The 25,621-nt window shown below is 48.6% G+C and overlaps 1 protein-coding gene across 19 annotated transcripts in view; it reads right to left on the bottom strand.

The window, feature by feature from the left end:
* The window catches only part of EXD3 (exonuclease 3'-5' domain containing 3), a 305,064-nt gene that overhangs the window by 155,893 nt on the left and 123,550 nt on the right, over nt 1-25,621 (bottom strand). For 16 of the 19 annotated variants that reach the window (XM_074609092.1, XM_074609080.1, XM_074609087.1 and 13 more), the window contains 3 exons: nt 23,461-23,534; nt 20,610-20,648; nt 2,854-3,020 (listed from right to left, as the gene is read on the bottom strand). In XM_074609092.1, coding sequence (XP_074465193.1) covers nt 2,854-3,020; nt 20,610-20,648; nt 23,461-23,534 — 280 coding nt within the window. The remainder of the gene's footprint in view (nt 1-2,853; nt 3,021-20,609; nt 20,649-23,460; nt 23,535-25,621) is intronic. The other 3 variants (XM_074609089.1, XM_074609098.1, XM_074609097.1) reach the window with 1 other exon arrangement.

The following is a 25,621-nucleotide window of genomic DNA, read 5'->3' on the forward strand; positions in this document are numbered from 1 at the left end:
TCGTTCAGTCTGAGGCTTGGTCTTCTTAAAGTCATCTCCTTAAGCCTTGTGAGGGTCAGCATTATCCTGGCAGCCGGTGACAGATCCTGTTACCTGGAGTTCCTAATTCTGACAGACGACACCAGGAGGAAAGTCCTGCACTAAGAACACAAGGTAAAAGGAAGTACCCAAATCATCTGCCTACGACCGCGTGTTCTGCAGTAACAGGAGAAAGCCCAGATGGCGTGAGGCAGCCGACGAGCACGGGCGTGCAGACTCCGGCAACAGCCATGCCGAGAGGGACCCTGCCCCTGCTTCTCACACCAAGAGCACGGCGCTGAAAGCATCCAACTCGCTCCCCAGGGAGCAGGGATCATCGACTTTCTGCTGGCTTTATTCCTCCCCAAACATGCAATGTATGATGTCATCGACTCCTCCTGGACACAGAGGCCATTTCAAATCAGAGTCAGATTTCCATCCGTACACTGAGAAGTTCAGCTCCATGGAGGACGTTGCTCCCTCGTACTAAAGGCTTCAAGGGCATTGTTTGCCGGATGCTGAAGATACGGGCTATCAGCTTGCAGAACGCTGTGAATAGTTACCTCTCGGGAGTGGTCAAGAGTTTCTCCCAAATTTTCTTCTAATCTCACCTGGCTTCCAAACTAGAAACACCAATCTCCACGCTAAAAAAAAGACCCAACACATTTCACCCGTGAGGGTAAGAGAGAGATATCAAGCAAGTGGCGCCAGGTCCAGCCAAGCACAACACCCTGGAATACGCTGACTGATGTGTACAATAGTGGAAGAGTCCTAAGGGACCCCAAAATTATCACTGCTTCCTCTTTTCTATTTTTGACAAAAGCCTTGGCTGTACCTGGAAACACGCGATTGCTCCTCGAACAACAGCAAGGCTTTGAGTTATGCTGCACCCCAACCACACAGCCCAGAGCTCTCCCCCATTTGCATTGAGCACTCCGGAATAAGTCCTCTTCTGTGCACAGAATCCAATTAGATGAATTCCTGCACATGAATGAGCAGAGAAAATGCTGCTCGATGGTAGCAGGCCAGCCAGGTGAGTGTGTAATTACTCTGAACCCAAGGACTGTGGTAGCCTGCAGCCTTGCAGGAGTTCGGCTCCCGAACACGCGTGGGCACGGAGGCTACCGGGCTGTGTGCTCGCGGGACAACCAGCCAGAGCTCATCCAGCCCGAGCTTCAAGGCAGTATCACCTGCAAGCTCTGCAGTTCCTCAAGACTTGCAGTACCCTGCAGACGTGCAGGCCTTTCTGAAGGAAAAAAAAAAAAAAAAGGTTTATAAAAGGGTGCCAAACACGGCTACCTTTGAATGCCATGTTTGAACACCTCATGGACAGAGACAACGAAGCACGGCAGATACATCATCACTCACATGAGTATAAAAGTGAGTTACTGGGGCTCAGCAAATCATTTGCATTGAGTCATTTTTTCAAATACAGCCTTTCTTCCTCCATTCGGCACAGCTGAGCAACTGCCTGGGATGCTGCTGTGTGAAGAGGACGATCTTGGGCCATCTTCTCGAAGAGACACAGCACAGAACACCCCGAACCAGAACGACAAAGCCCTGGTACTCCTCTGGATCTAGCTTGCTGTGGGGATCAGACAGCTCCTATCAGTTTAGGTGGCTAAATGCGTCTTCCTAAATTTTGAGCCTCTTTCCAGCTTCACACAGCTTTGGCTCCCCACCGCACGGAACCCGGCCACCCTCTTCCCTCCACCTTCCCCTCCGACACCAGCAGGTTCACAGAGATCCTTGGCTGGGGCTGTTTGCACAGTTCTGTGCACTTGAAATCAAGGAGTTGTAAGAACCCTTCTTAATATGAGGATTTTTCCACGCTTCTTTTGTACCTCTGCCTTTGTACTCGTTTCAGGTCACGCAACAGGATGAAGCTCCCATCGGGGGAGGAACTGCGGCTACTGTGGCCTGATCTGCCGCGTACAACATGTGGTCCCAAAGCAGGAGAGGAACCATGGCACTGTGTCATTGGGATTGCATTACAGGAAGAAGAGGGGACAGAGCCTAACTGGGGGCTAAAGGCTTCTTAAGCTCACAGAATCACTGAATCGTAGGGTTGGCAGGGACCCCTGGAGATCATCTCCTCCAGCCCCCGGTCAGAGCAGGGTCACCCAGAGCAGGTGGCACAGGAACGCGCCCAGGCGGGTTTGGAATGTCTCCAGAGACGGAGACTCCACCACCTCCACCACCAGCTCACTTGGTAAATTTGTGCTGGAGAGTCTGGTTTTACCCCAACTTCAATTAACGTGACTCTTCTGGGATCTGACCCCAAATGTCAAAAAAAATTCCCATTACTTCTGAAAGCTTCGGATGAAGCAAAAGTTACAGACTGGCATGAAAAATGGCTTATGAGCTGTCAAAGGAGGAAGAAAATAAATACAATTAGAAAAATGTAAGGAACTTTAAAATTATTTTCTTGGCCATAAGTCTTCGAAAAGGCATGAAAGCAGACTACAGTACAGTGGGGGATGCAGATGCACACGTAATCAACTCGGTAAAAGAGACGCATACTCAGATCCTACCCACATCATTTCATTTGCGTTGTCGATCTGGCAAAGGGAGCCTGAAGACCCCTCTGCAGCGCGAAGCAATCTCATACGGCTTCTAAGTGTTCGGCAGTGACTTTAGCGTGTACCTTTTACAGACTTTTCCAGCCTTAAGAAAAGCAGCACGTACGTGGCCAAGATGTGATCTGAGTAAATGGAGGAAGTTTTTGCAAAATTATCTCCCTGAGGAAGCATTATGGCAGATTATTTTAAGCAAATATGTAGTCCTTGGATGATAAGTAATCTACGTTGAAAAGGCATGAAACAGAGTATTTACCTCTCTTGGATCTGAAGCTTTTGAAGCTCCTCAGCCACTCCGTAAGGCAGCATCTCCTTGGGCAAATTGTAGCGTTGTGCCCATCTTGCCGCTGCGTTCAAATCACAGTAACTGATTATCAACTGTATCAGGTGCCCTTGAAGCCACCGATTCTCTCCAACTGTGCTCTGCAAGGAATCCAGGGGGAAGGAAGACTGTCAGCGCAATCCCCATCACGGGTGTTTCCACCCCCCCTCAGGAGACAGCATCCTCCAGGGGGTCCTGGGGAAGTGCAGAAAGGAGCGAGAATCCCCCCACTGCAGGAGCGATTTTGTGCAAACCCAGCAGTGCCGCACTTCTCTGCCGAGAGCCGAAGAGCGCACAGTTTAACTGTGGGCTCAGCAGGGTACTCGGGTGCCCTCGGCAGCACGGCTGTTTGCTCAGGGAACACCACTCTGCAGGTGCCGCACCGAGAAACAAGGGTAAAACAATGCCCCTGACAGCCTGGCTGACGACTAGCGTGGTATTTGCTCAGATACTGATTGTATCAAGTAAAATCCGAACTGGTGACTGAACAAACAGTAAAGGTCTTTGGGCTCGTTAGGCAGGTAATTACAGGAGGGGTAAGAGTTTGGATTGTTTTGGTCTCATTTTGTGCCTGTGCATAGCCCTGAAGCGATGTCCTGGGAGAGGCAAGAGGATGGCTCAGTCTCTCTCCGGGTAAGACGGCAGCACGGGGTCTCCTCCAGCTTTGGGAGTATTCGCACGGGGAACCCGGAGTGCCAGCCACAGAGGGGTTACGGGTAGGACGCATCAGTGAAGCTTTCCTGAGCCACAGCATGTGGTGTTCAGAGCGAGGAGAAGGCTGGCTCACCCGCCTGCACCCCGTCTGCACGCACTGCTGTGAACACGGGGGCACCAGGTCCCTCCCCCCGCAACACCAACAGCACGCGGTGCGGACAGACGTCCCCTGCAGCCAGCACGGACCAGCAGCACAGCAGACGGGGTGCAAGGTGCGCACGGTGTCACCCTGCAGCGGAAATAGGTTATGCGAACTGTGCTCCGAAAGTCCTCCTTTATCCCCACCGATCCTAAGAGGAACCTGGAGCAGTCGCTCCAGCTGTGAAGACCTAGGGTTGGGTGCAAGAAATTCCTCCCTCGGTGCCTATTCAAGGCCTCTGTGGATGTGACAACGGGATCATTGCTTCCGCCACACGGACAAACACAACGATCCCGAGTGTCACCGCAGGAGCCTGCCTTACGCACCTGCAGGCAGGGAGGGCAGTTTGGGACGTTCCCTGTTCCCAGCAGTTTTCTGGCAGAAGGAACGTGCGCCGGTGCCTCGGCACCCTGCGGAGCCTTGCGGGCACACGCACAAACTCATGGCTAAATGTGGTTTAAGCCCAAACACCCAGCTGCGAGCCAGCGTGGCCGGGGCCCGGCAGGCTGCCCAGCCTGGCAGGAGGGAGCAGCTATTGGCAAACCGGGCCCAGAAGAGCCTCCACCGCGACAGCTGGGTTCACCGGAGCCCTTTTGTCTTGTTCACCCTCTTGGCTGCTGCCCTCTAAGGGGCTGTGGCACAGCAGCTGTAAGCGCAATACGGACGCAGTGACACCGACACTGTCACAACAGCTACACGGGGGTGGGAATGACCCGCTCCTCCTGCCTGGCCAACGCGCCTGCGCTTGCAAACACCCCGGTGCCACTGCAGCCAGACCAGCAGCTCCCTCCTCTTGCCAGACGGATTTACTCATGGATCTGCCTTAGAAGTTAACCTTGTCAAGAAAACTTAATTGCTAAAACAAGTTGAAACTCTACGTGGTGGCTCAGGATCTGTAGCTCTACGGCTACGTTGCTGCTGGCCCTGCCAGCAAGCATTTTTCAGCGCAGCGAAATGCTCAGACGCACACTTAAAGTCAGTTCTCGCCCTCCATCTCTCCTTCGCTGCCCACCAAACTGCGGCTGCGGGGACAGAGTCTGCTCCAGGGACTGGCGGCACCTTGCTCTTTCTGCGCTGCGTGTACAAACACAGCCCCGGCGGGGTGGGAGGCTGGGCACGGGGGCCTCATTCCTCGCATTCCTGCAGTAACTAAAAGGTGAGAAGTTGCCTTCAAAGCAGACACCCTGCACAGAGATCAGGAAACAAACCTGTTGATGGCCCCAAGGTAAAAGGGAAGGAAAAAAAGAAAAATAAAAAAGAAAGAAAAAAAAAAAAAAAAAGAATGACCCACCCCGTAGAGGTGCAGGAGGGGGTAGAGGCTTGGCAGAAAATCCAGAGAGATCTGGCATCCCAGGTAGCGCACAGGAGAAGCCAGTCTGCTCACGAAAACTGCTGCCTCAGCACAAAGTCTACACCCCTGCGACTTTGCCAAATGCCAAACCACATTTCTTCTCATGCGTATGTGGAAGAATATTTTTACTGCTGCTCCCAAGAGGCTGGTGGCACCGTGTCAGCGGGACGGGGGTCCAGCTGCTGAGCAGGGCTCTGTTCCGGGAGAGGGGCAGGAGCGGGAACCGCGGGAAGGGGCCGAGCAGGAAGGGAGAAGCTCTCACATTAAAGCTTCTTGCCCTCTACATTTCCTCCCGAATCTTTCCTCCCGGCGGTGCCAGTCCTGATAGTTTGGGCATCTCCCACATCTCCGCCTCCCGCAACCGAGCTCAGCCAAGCACCTAACACGTGGGGGGGGGCTGAATAACTCCTCCTGCGCGTCTGCCAAGCCACTTCTCAGAGTCCTTCCCGAAAAGAACATATTTTCTTATTAACATCACAGAGCAATTCCCTCTTCGAGCTTCCCCTGTGTCCTTCCTATTGTCTTTCTGCCTTTTTTCTAGAACACAAAGCCTTTGGGGTTGGATCTCTCTTCAGTTCACCCAAAGTAAATTCTCAATAAATCTCATTATGTCAGCTTTATTTCTGGAAATAATGAGGTGCAGATTTTTATTTTTTATTTTAATGATAACAGATTTATTCTTTCAACCACAAAAACAACTCTGGAAAGAAGGTTAATCTCTCCAGAGATATTACATCTTGCATTCTGAAACGGAAAATAGCTTTGTTTGTTTTTTTACTGAAAAAACCCAACATTGCTATAAAGGGGAAAGGCTTCCACCGCAACAGCTTTGCAAGAAGCAAGAATGTGGAAATTTTGGCCCCAGAAGATGTGGGCACAGATGCAGAGACAAATGTTCCACTAGGGATGACGTTTCATGTGTTTTGTTTTCAGTAAACGAACACTTTTCAAGAGGAAACTGGCACAGTTGTTCTGATCAACACCAGCGACACCTCCGAGCAGGAGAAGATTATGCAGACCATCAGGCTTCTTCACATCCCTCTCTGAATTCTAGACATATCATACGTTCTTTAATCCACAGGCGCACACGAAAACTCCTGACAGCACCAACAACCCATGATTAAAGCTTTCCAAAACGACTGCTGCAGATTCACCTACCCGTAAATCCTGTTCCTACCCAGCCCGGTGCCTTCCAGAGCTCACCAGCAGCAGCGCGGAGCGAGCTTAGGCTGTCCTGAGCTTAACCCAGAGCAGCAGCAGTTCCTCCATTACTATCAACAATCTGGGATCCAGAGAGCCAACATCTTGTCTGGAAGCCACCCTTGCCAACCCTCGATTACTTTTATCTGTGTGTGTTAAATTGCATTTCTGTCAGAAACAATTCTTCACTTTCCCTCAATATCTTTTACCGGAGAGCGAGGTTATTCGCACCAGTGACACTGGCTATTTGCAGAGTCAGATTTTAATTTAACTTTTGAATGTCTTGGCCAATTTCCCCTGTTCTCAAGTGCTTCCAAAAACAACAAAAAAAATCCTGTGAGTGTAGAGAAAATGTCAAGTAGAATATTTTAGAGCCAGCAACTTTAAAAGGGAAAAGAAACCCCACAACTGGGCTTTGAAAGGACAAACCCACTGCACGCAGCGGAGGACACCAGCGGCATTTCTAAATTCCCCGCGGAGCTGCAGGTCCTGTGCGGATCCCTTTGTCCGAAGATTCCCTGGGACATCCTACTGTGTTAGTTTTATTGTTAATTGATTTTTTATTTGTGCTGGAGATCTCTGCTTTGATGTTAGCACCATTTGTACCCTATGGAGAGATGCTGCAGCCGCGCCTCATCGAAGGCAAGTCCTTTTCGCATGAGATCGGAGCTGGGACCCCCAGTGCCAGCTCAGCCCCGGGTCACAGCCTGGTCCGTGAGAGAAGGGGGATCCTGACTTCGGGGTCTCCTACAGAGATGGCACTCGGATGAAAGATGCCAGCTCTCCCCACTCTCACTTCTGAAGAGGGTTTCTTGGCCGCTCACCCACGGCCACCGCACAAAGCCAGAAGCATGAGAAAGCCCTGCTTTCTCACCACTTGAGCTGCTCCCTCCTCACAGGCACTGGCTACTCAGATGCACTAATTTATGAACTGAAGAAGAACAAAATAGCCTCCATTCATATCCCAGAAGACTGACTTTCAGATAGCAATCAGTGCGTCATTGACAGAGCCACACTTCAGTGTTCTGGAGGCCATTACCACATCAATGGTGGGGAAGTGGTCTTTCTTCTCTCTTTCAACAAAGCTCTGGCAATGTGGCTCCCTGGGGCATGTTCACACTACCTAGCTCCAGCTTTGTGAATCAGGAGACTCAGCTTCCCAGCCTCCCCACGCAGGGCAATTCAGAGGAGTCTAACTTACAGGATCATTCGAACAGATCCAGGCAAAGGCAACTCTCAAAGCCAACTGGCCTCTTGTACTGGGGTTCCTCACAAGGAGCTTATTGTTCCTGGGCAACCTGACCGAAGCTGCTGGCCTGTGATGAGTAGCTAGGACAACATTGTGTGACGAGATGCATCTGGCTCCATTTTTCTTTCTGCAGCTCTCACAATCTTGCCAACGCAATTTCTCCTTCAGAACTCCAGACACCAGTACCAAACGGCAACCAGAAGAAGAATGTTAAGGTCTGTTAAAACGGACCAACTGACTGCCCAGCCAGCTGCGGCTTAGCCGGCAGGTCGAGGGAAGGGATTACTCCCTCTGTGCTGCACTTGTGAGACCACCCCTGGACACGGCACCTGGTTTTGGCAGCCCGGTGTAAAAGAGATGCTCACAAACGGGAGGGAGTTCAGTAAAGAGCGACCAAGAGGGTTGGAGGACATGATGGAGAAGGAGAGGCTGAGGGAGCAGGGCTTGCGCAGCCTAGGGAAGGCTAAGTTGTGGGCAACAGGAGAATACAATTGCGCTTTTCAATTTTATCATGGAGGATCATAGAGAAGATGGAGTCAGATCCTTCCAGAAATTCCAACCAGGCCTAAAGGAAAAAAAGATCACAGTGGCTGAACACTGCAATGGGTCCAGAGGGGCTGTGGAACCGGGCAGGGCCCTGCAACACCTTCTCTAAGGCAAGTTGGCCTTGCTTTGAGCAGGAGGGCAGAGAAGAGACCTCCACAGGCTTCTTCAAACTGAAATGAGCCTCTGATTCTGCGATTAGCACTGCTGCGCATTCCCCAGCACCGAGACTCGTCTCCACACAGACAGGCGGCTTCTTGCAGCAACTGCTGCTTTCAAGTTCCAAGCACCTCCCGGGTGAAGAACACCCAAGATCTCATCTACCCAGAATACAGGACGGTCCTGATCACGCTCAACAGTACTACACAGAGATCCAAATACATTTCCTGCATTGGGATTCCTTCCAAATTGATGTCAGGCAGCCCCTGAGGGAAGTCATTCATCTTCACCAGATGAAGTCATCACGTCTCCAAAATCTGCTCATACTGCCGCAGATGAGAGAAGGTATATAGTAGAGGGAAAGAACAAACTCTGCTTCCAAAGCCAGATCTGAAGAGAAAGTATTTTCAAAAAATATTAAGCCAGAGGTTGAGCCGTATTTTAAACACGGCGTTGGACATCCTTCGTACAACCTTCCCCCAACTCACAGAGCCACGTAACAGATAAACCGCCTGCTGGCAACGGCTCCGCTTCGCAGGGCACACGTCACTTCCCACTTCAGAGGTGAAAGGCTCTGCTCTCAACGTTCTACCTCAGTGAGTCTGACACAAACATTACCAGATTTCACTTCGGTAGGTGACCAGACATGGATATCAACGGTTCTTGTCTGGAGAAGGCGCAAACCCAGCCAGAAACTGAGGTTTAACGGGGAGGGTGCAATACTCAATAACAAGAGTGCTCCTGCGTGCCCCAGCGAACCGTCAGCCACACAATCCCCGGATGCTTCAGGGAGGATTTAGTGAAGAGGGCACCACGATACACCTGTGAGCCGGTAAAGCTCAGCGCCGACACTCAGTCACGTTACCCGCCAGCACACAAATGCCGCTGCACTAATGCTGTCCTGAAAAGTCAGCTTTTACTCTCTGATGGGTCACTGCTGCTGTGCTTGCCCAACGGCATTAGCCAAGGGACCTGTGCCTGCGCTCCTCGCTGCGGTTCAGACACAGGTCCCGGGAGGGCAGGCAGCCTGACACTCCCAGGGGCAGCCTGAGGCCGCGGTGGTACCAGTGAGTCACCCAGTGCCACTTGTCTTCGGAGCCATGGACCAGCTCATGCTCTTGTTTAGCAGTGTAGGTGCAGCCTGACACTCTGGGGACTTTCCCAGTGGAAACTTTTTATTTTAACTCGCAACTTTTTTTCCTCAACTATATCCCACAGCTCCAGGGATGCCGATACACAAAATCAGGGTGCGTTCACCCACAGTACTTGTTCTCCCCTCCATTTCTTGTTCAGGGAATGTCACCGACGTGTGTCTTTAATGAGCTACAGAGCCAGGCTAACCCTATTACAAGAACCTTTGTTTAGAGAGAGAAATAATTGCATGACATCCATAAAAAAAACCCCAGAAATACAATTCCTTAACAAGTAGATTTTTGCTTTTTGAGATATAATTTCTTTTTCCTTCAGTTCAGCCTGAAGTCTGTCCTGAGGGTCCCTGCTTCTCCCTGAAACACCTTTCTCACAATCACTCCAGAGGCGGCTTGTAAATTCTAACCTAACCCTGGCCCCAGAGCTGCCGAATATTATTCATCCCAGAGATCAGCAAAGGACCAAGGACTTGTTCTGAATACATAAGCCACACAGTTTTTGATACGCTTCCAGATTTCTCACACCTCTTGGTCCCACGATGGCAGGCTGGAGATATTTTCTGGGAGCATTCCAGCACTTGGCAAGACTGAAGATGAATGAGGATGGGGAAATTGGCCAAACTCTTTCAGAGCACCAAGTAATATGTTACTTATCACAGTAGACGCTTTGTCTAAGCCCAGTAACACAGTGCATTGAAGACAAACTGGCAACCCTTATCTTCCCAGTGTATTTTGAAGTAGCATTTATCTATCTGCCTTTTGTCATTATGTCAAACACACACACACGAACAAAGTCTCACTGTGGCAAATGGCAAATGCTGCTCTCCAGTTTAAGAAAGTGAGGGCTCCCATCATATACTGCGCGTTGGGTGACCCGCACTGCTGCCGAGGTTCACTGAGCCTGGTCCTCGTGTGACCCAACAGCGTTTCTCTGGCCTCTCAAGCCTAAGAAGGTTTAAACAATTGTCAAGCACTTTCATAAACTTTTTCAAAAGTCACCATTACATAACTCTATTTTGGTTTCCGTCTGGAAGCACGGAAGCCTGCACGAGGAAAATACGACATTTTCCATTAAGCTACGAGGCTGCCCGAAGGATTACTATTAAACATGATTATTCCAAAATCCAACTTAGCAGAAGTGTCCGACATCCGCTCGTACTACCAGATCTGTCTGCAGGAGCTCCACTCCAGCGACAAAGGCACAGCGAGGGACCGCAGCGACAGGCGCACGCTGCCAGAGAGCGACAGCGTTGCGGGGACAGGAGCAGAGAAGCAGAGCACCACTGCACCCCAGGGCTGCGCGAGCTGCGGATCCGTAGAGAACAGCCCGCAGGAATGAAATCGCTGCCGCTGTGTCTCCACTGCTGCTGTTAAATGAACTCCCGGGCTCACTCTTCAGCAGTTTGCCAGGATGTACGTGAGCTGAAGCCACCACGACGCCTTCCCGTTTCTTTTGGGGAGCCCTAATATTAACTCTAACAAGCCAAACTAGTATGCCAATTAACCCAACCAATCACTCAATCAAATGTTCCCATACCCAGGCACGTACATCATGAGAATTCATAAGCTCCATCTTCCTTTCCCAAAAAGTCGTGGAATTCCAGCACAATTACTCCCCAGCGGGGTGGGAGGATTTACCGCTCGGGTCCAGCCAGTGTCAGCTCCCCATGGCCGAAGCAGACTGTTCAGGAGGAAGGATCTTCAGACGGGGGAAGAGCCTCAGAAACCTCTTTCTTGTTCTCTCCCTACTCCATTCTCCCTTGTAAGGTCAAATCCCAAGTTATAAAGACGAGCAACAAAGCAGGAATGTCCTGTTACTTGGTCCTGGCTCTGGATTATTTTAACAGCTTTCTGTAAGGGTCCTCCTACACCAGGATGCGTCGTTACTCTACCCACACTTGTTCCTGATGTACGGCACTTCCCCTCGGATCTGCACTTTTCTTGTGGAAACAGCTGCATGAAAGACTGGTCATCACGGACACCCAGGTTCTCACCTGTATCACTACCTTAACTAAAAGGCCTATAAGCTCTGAAGCGGAATTAACTTCAAATCATGGCCAAAGAACAGAAGCAGCAAGCTCATTTCTTTGCTCTCTTTTTAAGCCAGCCTGAGCTTCACTGACACCAGACTTCCTCGGTCTCTTCACTGCTGCCGCCGCTTCACTCCTGGGCAGGTTTGTGAGAGCTCCTGCCCTGCCTTGGAAAGCCCTTCTCTAGGCCACGCTGGACCTCCTCACCGATGCTCAGGGGGCTACTTCATCCATCTTCCTCATCGCTGGGCCTTCTGCTCACACCTTGGGCTCTCCGCTCTACTCCTGGGTCTGTTCCAGCCCAGGCTCGCTTCAGAACAGTTAGGAACTCGCTTTTAGGTTCTCTTCTCTCTAAGAGCACGCTAATGTGGCATTCCCAGCAGGGGACGTTTTTCTACTTACTAAAAGTCTTCAAAGTGAATAAGCAAAAATCTTGACGATGGAAACGCTCGCTCAGGAGTGCTAACTCTTCCCATCGTTAGTCTATGAAAAATGGATGCCCACAGGAAAAACAGGGGTTACCACTTATTTCTATTTTACCACGCACAAACCTCATCTGGCTCAACGCCAAAGCAGTAATAAGTATCGTTGCAGGATCTTTACCAAAAGCAAAGCTTGGCAGTAGATTTTTCTCCCCTTTAATCTCTTTTGGTACCTTTAAACTCCCCGTGCTTTTTGTTCTGAAGCAGAAATGCTCGAGAGGGTTGACTGAGTGAACTCTGAAATTCACACCCTGGCAAACTGGACTGATTTCCTAAATCCATAATTACAACGTTCCTCAGAGATATGCATTCTTTCAGAGCGAACAAGGGAAGATTGGTTTCCTGTTTCTTCCCATTTACATGACTTCTCCGTCAAGAGGAACTTTTTTTTTTGTTTCTAAACAATCCTCTGTTTATGCGGTTCTCTTCTTGGCAGGGAACTGGTGAACTAATCTCGCCTAAAAGTATAATACAGCCAAACTATCAATTGCAAATAGCCCGAGCATCTTTGTGCCAGGCAGCTGATTTGCACAGGCCTTTAGAATCCCCTATCTGTCCGTGGAAGCGCTCAGACAGGTACCGAGCGATTACAGGGTTTTTAAATAACCTGGGATGATTATTGACTGACGGGGTAGTTTTACTGCCGCCTGGATGAGAACATAAGGGTGGATCTGTGCGTGCGTGTGAGTACGTACAGGGCTTAAGACTTTAGTAAAACTGAGCAAATGTAGCCCCTACGTCTGCACGTAGGAACTACTGGCAGAAACTACTGCAGGGCAAGAGTATCGCGGTTCTCCTGCCACAGAGCTGTCTCCCACTCGCAACCAGAAACACGTGCGGAGCCCTGTTGACAACCTGTCTGCTTCCCACTTTCACAAGGGCAGTGAACACAGCCTCTCCTGCTGGGCTAGCGGGCAAGCTCCGTGTCCCATCCCTGTGTGCCTATTTCCGCCGGAGAGGCCGAGGGCAGTGCTCTTGATAGGGTTCCCTTTGTCTTAGAGCAAAAGGAACACGAGGATTTGCTTGTTTTAAGGGAGGCTGTCCCCACTTTCACTTTGCGATATACAATCCTGTAGCTGATGCAGTTTGGAGTCAGGAACAGGTATGCTGGAATCGACTCCATTAGACTCCCGATGCAGCTTTCAAGGACCTTGTATGTTCCATATGTTCCTACAAAGTTTTGGATGACAGTCCTTCCTGTATTGTTTCCTACTTCTCCCATTTGGCTGAATTCAGCATACCAGCAGGGCACACCAGTTCAGTCTAACCGCTTGCCGACACTCTTAACTCTTTAACACTGACCTCTCAACCTACAGCCATAAGCCAATTACCCTCTGGTTCATGCCAACCAAATCTCTTTCTGATGAAGCTGTGCTTTCGAACGAATGCACGCTAGTGAGAGAAACGTAATTACACCGCTTAGCAGCAGGCTAGGCCTGCCTGGTTGCAGGGGCTTTAAGGTCAGAAAGCATCTCTAACGTACCAAAACAATTTAAAGGAGATTTTTCCCCGCCCCCGTGTATTCTCTCCGGTTCCCTTTCTTCACTCTCCAGTAATTAATATGCCTGCACATAAAGGCTATTTGGACACGACTTTTAAAACTGAAGCCCTGAGCTTTCAGAGCGATTACTTGCCAATGTCTCAGCGCAGCAGCAGACAGACACCAGCTCCCACGAGCTGCTGCCGACTCCCCAGAGCCTGGCCCTGTGGATCCGCACTTAAGCAAACGTGAGCTGATTTTCCAAAGTTGTTGAGCAAACACATCTTCCATCACGCCAGAGAAATTCTGGGGTAATTTTTTAAAATGTTTGTGACAATTTGGCAGGTAGTACAGAAAACAACGGCAGCTTTTCTTAGCTTCTTTGTACCTACTGTAAAATTCCACCAGAATTCATTAGTATGTTTGTGCTTAACCACAACTTATTTATCTAGAAATGGCTGGATTTGTTACAAATAAAACTAGCATAATTATCACTAGGCATGCCAGCCCTCCAGGTCTTACAGAAGATAACCCTCTCTAAACCACGCAGGAGGTATTTCCATTTAACTGTATATATCATCCTTTGACAGACCTTTCCTTAGACAGCAAGGCACGGAACACACGGCACGTTTGGCTTTTCCCATGTACGTCTCCCACAACAGCTGTGGGTTTGTTAAACGAGAAGTTCCCATTTCTTTCAGACCAACGGTGCTAACTTCATTAGTACAGATGCATATTTTACTGCTCTCTATCCAGAAAGCAGCACGTAACTGAAGAATTACGTTATGCTGTTCCTGAGACAGCCACAGATGTGCCTGTTTTCTGCATCAGCCCTACCAGTGAGTCCTTCTGCTTCGCAGCTAATGTTATTTTAACTATCAATAAATACAGGACACCATTTACAAACTGAACTGAAAAATAGAAGGAAATCTATACTTTGCCTGCTACTTTGACTGCCCAGTTTTTCCATGGTTTAATATTCCCTTAGGTACAACATACTTTACATCACATTGTGGCTGTACGTTCTCCCCAGAGACCTCCACCAGGAACAGCAAATCTAAAGAAAAAGGCACGCGGCAAAAGCAGAGGGATTGTTAAAGCTGAGTTTCTGGTCAGTCCCTGAACAGGAGACAAAACGCAGGAAGAGGAATGAAAGGAGCGACGGGAGCAACAAGTGGACACTGGGGGAAGAAAGACTGCCAGTCCTCCACTGCCAGAAAGCAATTCCCTCAGTCCTGGCTCCGCAAGACAGACACCAGATCTTCAACCTGTCACTGCTTCAGGCCTAAATACCATCTATTTTGCAAAAGGGAAACGGAAAACAAACAAACAAACAAAAAACCTTCTCTTTTTTAAACAGCAGCTGTTAGGAAGCTGCTTGAAGTTGTGGAAAGATAAATGCAGTTCTTTTGTAGACAGCGTAACAGGCAAAGACGAGGAGCAGCTCCTGCATATTCATACCCACGCCCGCACCGGGAGCTACCCGGGCCCAAGTGGGGCAGCTCCCGGGCGCAAGCACCCTGCTGCAGCAGCGCAAGTAGAACCATGAAAATTTATTTCGGCTGATGTTTCCTCCCTGAGACTTTTAAGGCCAGAAGGAACAAAAACAATCACCCACTGGTTCTAATTTCCTGCTAAAAAAGAGGCCATAAAGACTAGCAAGGGACTCCACACAACGGCTGGTTAAACTAGTTTTGGTTTCTACCTTCCAGGAAAACAGCCAGTCTAGATTTGACGTCGGAGTGATGAAATCCATTATATCCCTGAATAAACAGTTCACTCAAACACAGAGCGAAGGATAATTTGACATGCAGACTTATTCTGAAAGACATGTCGTTTATTTATCACCTCCTGAATATCATTCCCATTTGCATTGCACAGATTGCTTAATTCCCTACAGATATTAAGTTCCTCACACGACAGGGATGTTGCTGTCCTCAAAACAATCTTGAGGCAATTTAAAAGTTTGCCGAAACTGCTGGGGAAGGACACTAGATGTGGATATTTGCAAAGTGGCCTTTTTGACCTCTTGTCCTTATTAAAGATTCCCCAGAGCAGGATTACTGGCCAGGTGTTCAGGCCACAAAAACTTTAAAAAATAATTGCATTCTGCCCTTTAAATTCCCCTTAAAATTTACCTCCTTGAGTATAATAGCTATTACATTTTATTCCAGAGGTAGTTACATTTTAATTGAGGTCAAAATGGTCCTGTACAGAAAGAGCGCATTAGGATCTTGGCATCAGTCATTGAAGGCGTTTGCCATTTAGGAATTAATTGGTTAAATAAATAAGATTACATCAACTCCTTGCTGTAGCGTAAGGTAATTTACACCTATTAAGGACCAGGAATTGCCAAAGTTTTTCAAATGTGTTACACATAAAGGAGGGCACTTTACTTTTATGCCTTCTGTTTGGGCAGATTTCTGAATGTTATCTGAATACTATCTGCAAAGTAGCACAAAAACCTTAGAATTTTAGTGGAACTAGAGTCATACATTTGCTACGAATTACTAGCATCTCAGCCCTGGTCACCCAGAGAACGAGCTGGCACAGTGTCTGATTTTCATGGTCAGAAATTTTAAAATAAATAAGTTATCTCACTGCCACAGCTGGAGAAGGAGAGGAGATTAGCTGCAGCCTCCCCCAGCGCTGACCACGGAGAACAGCTGGCTCCAGGGCTCATCTGCTCCGTTCTCATGCAAGAGCAGAGCAGACGGAATAGCTGCACAACAGGGGCCCCGAAAAAACCACCGGCCGCTTTTTCTACGTGCTGTATCCCCGTCCCCTTCTCTCAAGTCACACGCACCAAACCGAAGGACAGAGTGGTGCCAAGCATCCGCTGGCAAAAGGGCTGGCTGACGAGCCCCAGCTGACGATGGGTGCCCAAAGAACGAGTTCCATCTTTTCAAGCACCAGCGCTTTTCCCAAGTCTTAGTTTTGGAAGGGGTTAAGATTTTTACACTTGAGAGACTAAGGGACAGTTGCCCGTGCAAACGCTAGCATAGAAAGTGTTTAGATTTGGCAACGAAAGGCCCTTTGGCTCGAGGTCAGTAAAAGTGGAAGCACCATCTCTACCACCCCGCTCTCCCAGACACCTTGCCGAACAGGTGAGGGTAACACTAACAGTCCTAAATAAACTCACCGGTTTTAACCCTGCCCAACACTGATTCTAGTTTTGGCCCCAAGCAAATTGCTACGTTGCCGTGCACTGTCACCCTGTTCTGCTCCATGGGAGAAGGAATTCCACGGCAGGAAGTCCAAATAAACACACAGATCCTTCTTGGGCCAGAGGACCCTGAGATAACATTTTAACTGGTTAGCTCTGCTGCAGTCAAACTTATTCTCTGCAAAAATACTCTGGACATTAGAATCAGCGAGCATGCGCCTTCTGGGCTCTGACTGTTCAGAAATAGCCGTGATATTCTGCCGTTCCCCCTGCACGACCACCCATCCTTTCCTCGTCCAGCTGAGTGTCTCCTGTGGGTGGCATCAGGGCCTCAGAGCTTCCCGGGCAGCTCTCTCCCGGCAGAGACGGGCACAGCTCCCACGTGGAATGGACCAGACCTGAAGGGCTGCGGGTCGTTCCACACAAAACAGGCGCTTTGGCACTAAGCAACAAAGCCTAGAAGGGCACAACTGCCAGATCACCCCCAAAACATCAGCGAGAACACTGCACACTGAAAGCAGGGCAGTAAAATACCAGCCCCTCCTATTCCCAAGCCCTCTGTTAAACCAGGAGAATTTCAGGTCACCAAAACACAGGTGCCTGGTGCTATTTGAGATGTCCTCGGGCTCCAGCTGCCACCCAAGAAGGGAGTGCTCCCCGGTAGGTCCCATGTCATATTGCCAACCTTGTGCAAGTATCTCGGATATTATGAGATCTCAAACACTGCTAGAGGTGATGTTTGCCATCAGAGTTGCTTCCCTACTATGCTCCTCATAGATATTATTGTTCTATATGTTCACTTTTTGAAGGCTTGGCAGATGATTGAAAAACGCCTTCCATGCCTTTTAGTCTCCAAGTGACTTTGTCCTGCAGAATTTCCAGGGAAACGTCAGTATTCAGTGAGTCCCTCTCGCTGGTGGCCAAGCGCTCTCTGCAGCCACCGGCAGGATGACCCTTCCTGAGCACGTCTGAACACATCTTGGCTGTTCTGTGGTTGCTCTACCCAAATCTACCATCTTTACGCAGCTGATTAAAGCTATGAAAAACATGAAGCGTGCAAAAATGGAAGCAGAAGGGCACACAGCAAAGCAGACAATAGGCTCATGCCCTGCCTGCCTTTTTTTTTTTCCTGCCTATCTACCATCAATATCCCACACACCTTCCCCTCTGCTTGTGAAGACAGGCACTCCGCGGCATCTTTCCATGCAGCTCAGAATCGGTTAGGCGAGCTGATGAATAGCGATGCGGCTGGCACCGTGCAAGAAGAGAGCTCTTCCCCTCCCTCTGCCCTCCAGGTATCTCTGCTCGGAGAAGATGATACAAACGGCAGCTGCCCTCCTGGGCTAACCCGGCGTGCCAGCAGGCAGCGGTGATGCGGGCAGTTTCCCTAGGGTATGAAGAGGTTTTGATCCCTTTGCTTTCCCTCCTGCCTCCTCTGCCTGCCGACGGCTGCCATCCCTGCCTGCGGCACAGCCCGGACAGCAGAGCAGCAGCGCGGGCGCTGGCAGGCGGAGGGGGCAAAATCAGTTTGCTACAGGGCTGGGAACAGGTTCCGTTGGCCCCACAATTAACTAACGAGTTTCTGCCTTTTGTAGGAGCAGTCAGGATCACACCTTCAATTCATCCCACAGGGCAGGAACAGGAAAGTTCTGTGCTTGTACTGCTCAGGGCAAACAAAAAGAAATACCAGCCCAGAAACGTCTATCGCCCGCCATACGGAAGGTGACGTGACCGGCACCACTGCCCATGGAGAGGCACCGCCTGCACCAGGGCTCTCGACATCTACATCATTTAAGACTTTTGTGACGGCTGCAGCACCGAATTCAACAAAAATGGGCTTTAAACCCATGAAGACTTCCAGCCTCTTCGGACTTAAAATGGAAAAAAATATCCAAAAATTCTGACTGAGACTTTGCCGTTGTGCAGTCTTTTGGGAGTCTTGGTTCCCATTCCCCAGGTGACCCAGAGGCCACACTCCATCCCCATCCTCTGCTTCCCTCCCAGCACAATCTGTCTTTAATACAGCATCGCAAGCAGAGCCTGGCAGATACAAACTGTCTGTGAGCCTGAACTGCGCGTACGAATGGGACACACAACACCCCCCCATCTCTCTGCAGCTCCGCAAGGAGCCTAATGGATTTTTTTGGTCAAAACACATCAGGTCACAGGTGAAGCTCTGAGTGGAAAGTTGAACCTTTCCCTCATGTAAAGCCCGATCTTTCTAAAACAATAAAGTCACGGATAACCTTAGGTTTTCCACTGAAAACCAAAACTTGCTCCGAGATTCCTCCTTTGTCCCTTTTCTGCTGTTGAGCGCAGCCGCGCTGCCAGCAGCGTGAAGCAGAAGCCAACCTGCACATGCCATGATTTCGGTTTCCTCCAGATGCAGAGGTACAGATTCTGATCGCTTTCAAGCGGTGCCAAAGACAGTAATCTCCGATAGCACTGAGAGTCAGGACTGATAACAGGCAAGTTTAAGCACTACTGGTGTGATAATTACATAGTTGTCAAAAATATATAAGTTGGCAGCACACAGAAAATACCAAGTGTGGAAAATTTTGGGAAAGCAAAGACGACCTTCTGCCATAGCCCACGACGCAGCTGAGCCCCGCGTAGCTCTCTAGGGAGCTGCCTTCCCAGGCACCGAACTAGCACTTTCCAGAGAGCATCCATCCCCGAGCCTCCCGTCTCCACAACTGACTGACGCAATCTGCCATCGTGGATGTTAACTGGGAGGTTTTTCCCACTATCCACCATAGCACCGGCAGAAATCCCTTCACCGCACACACCAAAGTGCATCCCGACGTCGTGACGAAGACGTCTGCTACAGTTTCACGGCTAATCCCACCTCAGTTCTTGACCCAGCAGTGCACCAGCACTTGTGCTGGCCTTTAAGCTTGTGAGAATCAAGGGGAATCCTGAGAAGTTCTTTCACTGGATAAGATCACCGAGATCAAGAGGCAAGACCCCTGCTCTTCCTCACGGTCTGGCCTCTTGCGGGGCTATGATAAACTACACACAGAAGCTGAAAATTCACTACTGCAAACACCCAGGAGGTTTAACAGTTGCCACAAAGCGCTGCTGGGTATTTTGTCAATGACCTCTGTCTTAAAAACATCCTCATGCCTTTTGAATTGTTCTGTTTCCTGCTGACCCACGAAAGAGAGAAGAAACATCTCACGTTCAAAATTCAGTCATTCTGCTGGTATGTACAGTCGGTGCCTAAGATCTCAAACGCATGAGGTCAATAGTCACGGGACCGGCCTGTTACCGCTCAGAGGCCCACGCTGACCATCCAAACGGGGTTTCAAAGGCAGGCTGGAGCCGACGGTCAGAAATCCTTAATGGCTGCAGAATTCAAACTGAGAGGAGGTACAGAAAAGGAGCAAACGCTCACCATGAGGCTGCAATTCCACAGGGATATCACGGACACATAAATAATCACTAAGGGTTTGTCACCATGGAATTTCTTGATCTTTCATTGTCACATATGTATTTATCGTAATATCAGGCCAAAACATGGCTGCCTGAACTGTCCTGTTTATACACCAAGAAAAAAAATACTGATACCCTTCTTCCTGTGTCCTTAAAAATACCTGTGTCCTACAGCACAAGATGTTGAAGTCACAATATCCAACGGTCACCTAATAAACCTGTTGAAAACGATCAGAGCGGTCACCTAATATTTGTCCCGATGTACTCACACACCTTGTTAGCTGCCTCTCTTTTCCCCCCTCCTTGTAATTAATCAACATAAATATTCGTAGTGTTTGTTTGTAAATCAGTGCATGAAAGTAAAAGAACGTACTTGGCTGCAGCCAAACTAGAGCATTTTTAAAGAATAACAGGAATTAAAATATAAATTTTCTTCCTCGCTCTTCCCTGCATGTACAATTTTGGTATACACTTACAAAGTTAGGAGAAAGTGCAAAATTGTAATTAAAGGATGGAGCTGGATATTCTGAACATCTTAAAATAATCTCCAAGCAATTAACCCTGAGAAAATGGGAGAGGGAAATCCACACTCACCTGAACGTGATCTGTCCAATTCTCCTGAGTCATGGTTTTCTGAAAAGACAAAATTACTTCTGAATCGTCTTAGAAAGGGAGAACGCTACACACAGCAAGCTGAAATTTAACACGCCGCCTTACACCCTGGCATCAACTGTGACTGAGGAATGCATTCTGGAGCACACGGGAAACCTCTGCTTCTCATATGTCACCAGCCGGGGCATGGCAGAAAAACCCAGCTTAGATGAAGTAATTCACGCAACTGTTACACTACAGCACATAAGACCCCAAAAAAATCATATGCAATCAAAGCACCCAGGCGATGGCAGGCCAGCAGCAGCCCCAACTCCCGTTATTACCCGGAGCTGGGTCCTGGGCTCGTTTGCAGAAATCTAATCACCTTAACAACACTCTGCAAAGCGCGGCGGCGTTTCTGAATGCCTCAAAGCTCACATGGGGCTCTTGCAATGACAGAGACGCTGCTGAGCAAAGCTGAAACGGGCCACGATTTGGTGGAACGCATGGATCATTGCTGTCGCCTTTACCTCAGGCTTGCAACACGTCCATAGACTGTTCACCCCAACAGCCAGCCCCGCGGAGAGCCAGCCCCACGGGCTCCAGCAAAGGCAGCCATCGCAGGGGTCATCTGCAAGGCTGAGCCTTCAGAATACAACAATACAGACTCTTCTCAACAGCCAAGTCACAAAAAATCCTCTGGAATCAGGGGGTCCGGGAAAGGAAAGTGATAAGTTAATATCCTCATTCCATTGTAGTTCAGAGCCAACCTCGGGGAGGAACTCGGGGTGAGACCTACTCTCCGCTCCGCCGAGAACACAGCCTGCACCAGACGCATCAGCCACCGCGGCCCGAGCCTCCCCCCACTTCTGGCAGAGGAAACGGCGATTACTAGTGCCACTTTTATGGAAAGGTACAAGGGCAAACAGGGAGTAGGAGCCTCAAAGAAAACATCTTTGAGATATACAAGCATGTAATTTAAATACTAGTGAGATAAAGGAGCCATTTAACCAGACCTCATCCACAGCTGAGAATGGTAAACAGAGAACACCAAAGAGCTCTCAGAAGAAGGGACTGTGTCCAGAAACAGTTGCCAAATGTACCTTAATGGAAGTAACCGGCCAGCTTGGATACTTTAAATCAAGCAAATACTCCAAAACAAAGGAAAGGGAAGGCCGGAGAGAGCAGAACATCAGATCAAGAATCCATTCCACTCTGCAAAATAAATACACCTGGATAAATGCTTTCTACTCTCTCACCACGGATGAGCGAGCTCTCTAGAACGATGTCATCCAACATTAAAGCTTTGAGATGCAGGACGCTGAAATGCTCGATCCTCCCCAGGTCTTCTATCAGCGGATCTGGCGGGCAGCAAGGGCAGATCAGAGCCTTCACGGATGGATCCGGGGGTCTCGGGGGCAGAACTGGCTGTGCCAGAATGGTGTCATCAGGTCACCACCACTCAACCCCAGCTTCGCATTCAACACACCGCGGAGCGGGGGGTCAGAAAAAACGTATGTGTCTGCCTTCGTCTGTCAGAACATCAAACGAATCTTCCTTTGAACAAAAGAACAGGCACTTCTGGAGGAGGTGTCTCATTTCCTGAAAACCGGCTCTCTGCAGACTGGATCAATAGTCCCGCAGGAACACCTGAACAACCTGTTGGGCTCTCTTAAAACTCTGTTAAAAAAGCCTCTCGTATCTACAAGGAGAAAGTCTGCTATGAACTGCAGATGAAATGCCGCTCCACGTTTGGCAAATACAGCTTGATAATTCAAAATTCAAGAAATGGAAACACTTTGCTATGCTATTCAGTCTTTTGTGGTCCTTGTCCTCCACAGTCCCATTGATACAGCTGGATACAAGGTATCCAGGCTGTTTTTTTCCAGAAGAGGCAGAAAAAAACCTTTACTCTCAGCTGGTACAACCTTTCTCACAGCACAGGATAACGATAAACGTCAGACCATCAAGAGAAGCATCAAAACTGCCCTGTTAAGAAGAAGACAAACGTGCTCCCCGACGCAGCGCACTCAAGAGCGTCCGCGGGGCAGTGACTTGGCTCAGCACACTCAGGAGAGGGGAGAAGAAACCACAGTCAAGGAATTCTGAGGCCAGTCAACCTCCAAGCTGCCTCCCAGAAGCCTGCTCCTTAGACAGAATTAACGGCAACTTCTGATTGCTACGAGCCCCCAGTGCCAGCACGAGGACCAGCGTATTCGGAAAGAGAATCTGGCGTCCAGACGTGAGTAAAGTTAGTTCAAAGAGTGGTTCAGGAGCTGGAAGTCCCACCCTTTTGCTCAGCCGTAACAAGGCTCTTTGTTAGCGCAAAAAAAGCGTCTGTGGCAGGTTTGGGCCATACCTATCACAGCCAGGCCACAAGTACCAAAGTGAAGCGCCCCCAAAGAACCCAGCAGTGTGGAATACCTATACTCTGGTGTTCTTAAAAAAGAACAACACAGAACCCCCCCCCCAAAAAAAAACCCCAAATGCCAAAAAACTCTTTAGCCAGTATGCTCCTGCTTATTTGGGATGGCTGAGAGAAACTGGCTGCACGGGGAGCAGCCCCTGCCCTGCCCTCGTGTCTCAGAAGGCCGCTGAGGGTGCTGCGGGGGAGAAGCATCCAGCTGTGAGCAGCCACGACACCCTGTCATCGGAATATGAATGGACACACAAACTGTTCACTCACAGGAAAACCACATCCAATACCGGATCTAGCGCATTTCTACACAATAATAATCACAGTGAAAACTCGCTCGTATGCCATCAATACATTTCAGTCGTATCCACTACGTTATTCAAAGCGCAAACAAACAAAAAGCCTCGTTCACACAGGCCACACAGTAGAGAAACGTACCTCAACAAATCTCTTGTAAAAGAGGTAGTTCAGAGTTCTCAAGTGCCGTTGATTTACGACATTAGGGCAGAGAGCTAAAAGGAGGAAAAAGACATTTAAGTATACAACATAGCTGAACTTCCCTGAAGTTTTACCGTCTAGACATTTCATTTTTCCTTCCCCAATTTCAAATGCGGTCTGTGGAAGGCAGGATGCCATCACACTTGGAACAATGATGGGCAGACACAGACATTGTCAGCTTATCTCGACTATAAACTGTTATTTACACTTTCAACCACGATTAGCAATGCTAATCCTCGGTTCTGATATCTCTGGTTCTACCACCCTTGAACGATAAGATCCACTTGCTGGTTCAATATCCTTCACAGTCAATGACTTCACACCTTTAATTAGGCAGCACCTTCACAGAGGCACCACCTCCAGTCTCTAGAGGCTGAATTCTTTTGGATTTAATTGGAACCTGTGCTGTTAATTCATTGAAGCAGTTTTGAACATGTTACTCAGGACGTAAACTTGTGGCTAAAGTTTATCCGATTAAAATATATATCCATGAAAGAGATTCCACATCCATACAAAGAGGGAGGCGACTATTGTTTTGCTGAGCTAGCAAGCAACAGTTGTTGTTATTATTTTTATTACTCTCATCTTCATTAGATATGCCTCATTACAACTGCAAACCCCAGGATCTTCACATAGCACCTTGTTTTGAAATCCAGCACAAAGAGAGATAAAGGCAGCAGATAAAATACATTAACAAGGATTAGCATACGTATCTGTCAGTTCTTGCTAGATGCTGGTATGCATGTGCAGGGAAAGATCTAACCAAAGCCTTCACCGGGGTTTCAGTGGCTAAAACCATCTCCGTGGCAGGAAGGAGCAGGGCCAGCAATCAGGAATGGCAACAGAAAACAGTGCAGTGCAAATTCTCTGCAGCCTCCCTTGGATCGACATACCCCAGGAGAAACCTGACCCAAAGGGCTTCGGAGCCTCGCACCCTCCGTGCCCCACGCACACGGCACAGCCCAGGATGAGAAACCGAGAGAAGGAAGAAAGATCTCTGCACGCCAGACCCTGGGATCCGCGGGACAGGAATTGATGCACCACTGGTTACTGCAGCTTCTCCGAGTCTCCTGAAGCATCGCTTCATAATCTGAACATCTCCGTCTCACGTAAAAATGGTTAAAGCTGTTATTTTTAAGTTAATCTTCCACAGTGTGACAACATATCCTTGCCCTCAAAGGTTCTGAGGAAATTATTCAATTATCCCACAGGATATTATCCCAATAAATATGGTGATCTTTCCTCTGGATATTAGCCCAATATCTGGATGAAACACTCTTAAAAGAAGGTAAGATCAACATGAAAATTAATAACCGCCATCTAACTTAAAGATTTCAAATCACTTCAGAAAGAAACACAGCACCACTGCTCTAGTCTCCACAGAGATCCGCTGAACGTTTTTTTTCTTTGAGTGGAAATATCCAAAGGCCAGGACTTGGCAGAACTGAGGGATTTTAAGTGCCCGGCTACCTGTGCGGAAAGTAGGACAGAGGAACACAGATGGACCAGGACGTTCCTGAAGGCACTAGTGACATTTTCTATTCCGATGGAGCAAAGGAAGTGAGTTTGAATTCAGTTTTCTAGATTTTATTAAAAAAAAAGAGAAGGACTAATCAAAAATGTGAGGATGAAAAGTAACTTGGTAAGAGAGACAATGAAATGAAGGGTTCAAAGCTCTACGAAAAGGAAGAACAGCAGACCAAAAAACAACAAAATGGGCTTCGATAAACTCAAGAGAACTGGCAGGTAAGATTTCATGTGAAAATAATTTATAAGGGGAAAAGAAGTTAAGAAGAGCTGGCACTGGAAAAATTGGAAGTGAAGTAAGAGACTTAACTGCTGAATCAGAAGCTTTGATTGACCGCAAACAGAAGAAATGAAGTTTAAAGAACGTGGAAACATGTTAAAAGAACAGCACAAACACATAATATCAGAAAGCCCAAAGTATAATGTAAGACGCATCTAGTAAAAGCCATAAAGGCAAGAGAAATCCCATATAGCCTTTTGGAGGAAAAAAAACAACCAAAAATCTAATGGCAAGGCTAGAGAAGAACTGGAATAGGTTGTTGACAGTAAACTTTAGGAATAGGTTCCACATCCC

This window comes from Larus michahellis, chromosome 15, assembly GCF_964199755.1.
Source record: "Larus michahellis chromosome 15, bLarMic1.1, whole genome shotgun sequence".
In the NCBI taxonomy this organism is placed as follows: Eukaryota; Metazoa; Chordata; class Aves; order Charadriiformes; family Laridae; genus Larus; species Larus michahellis.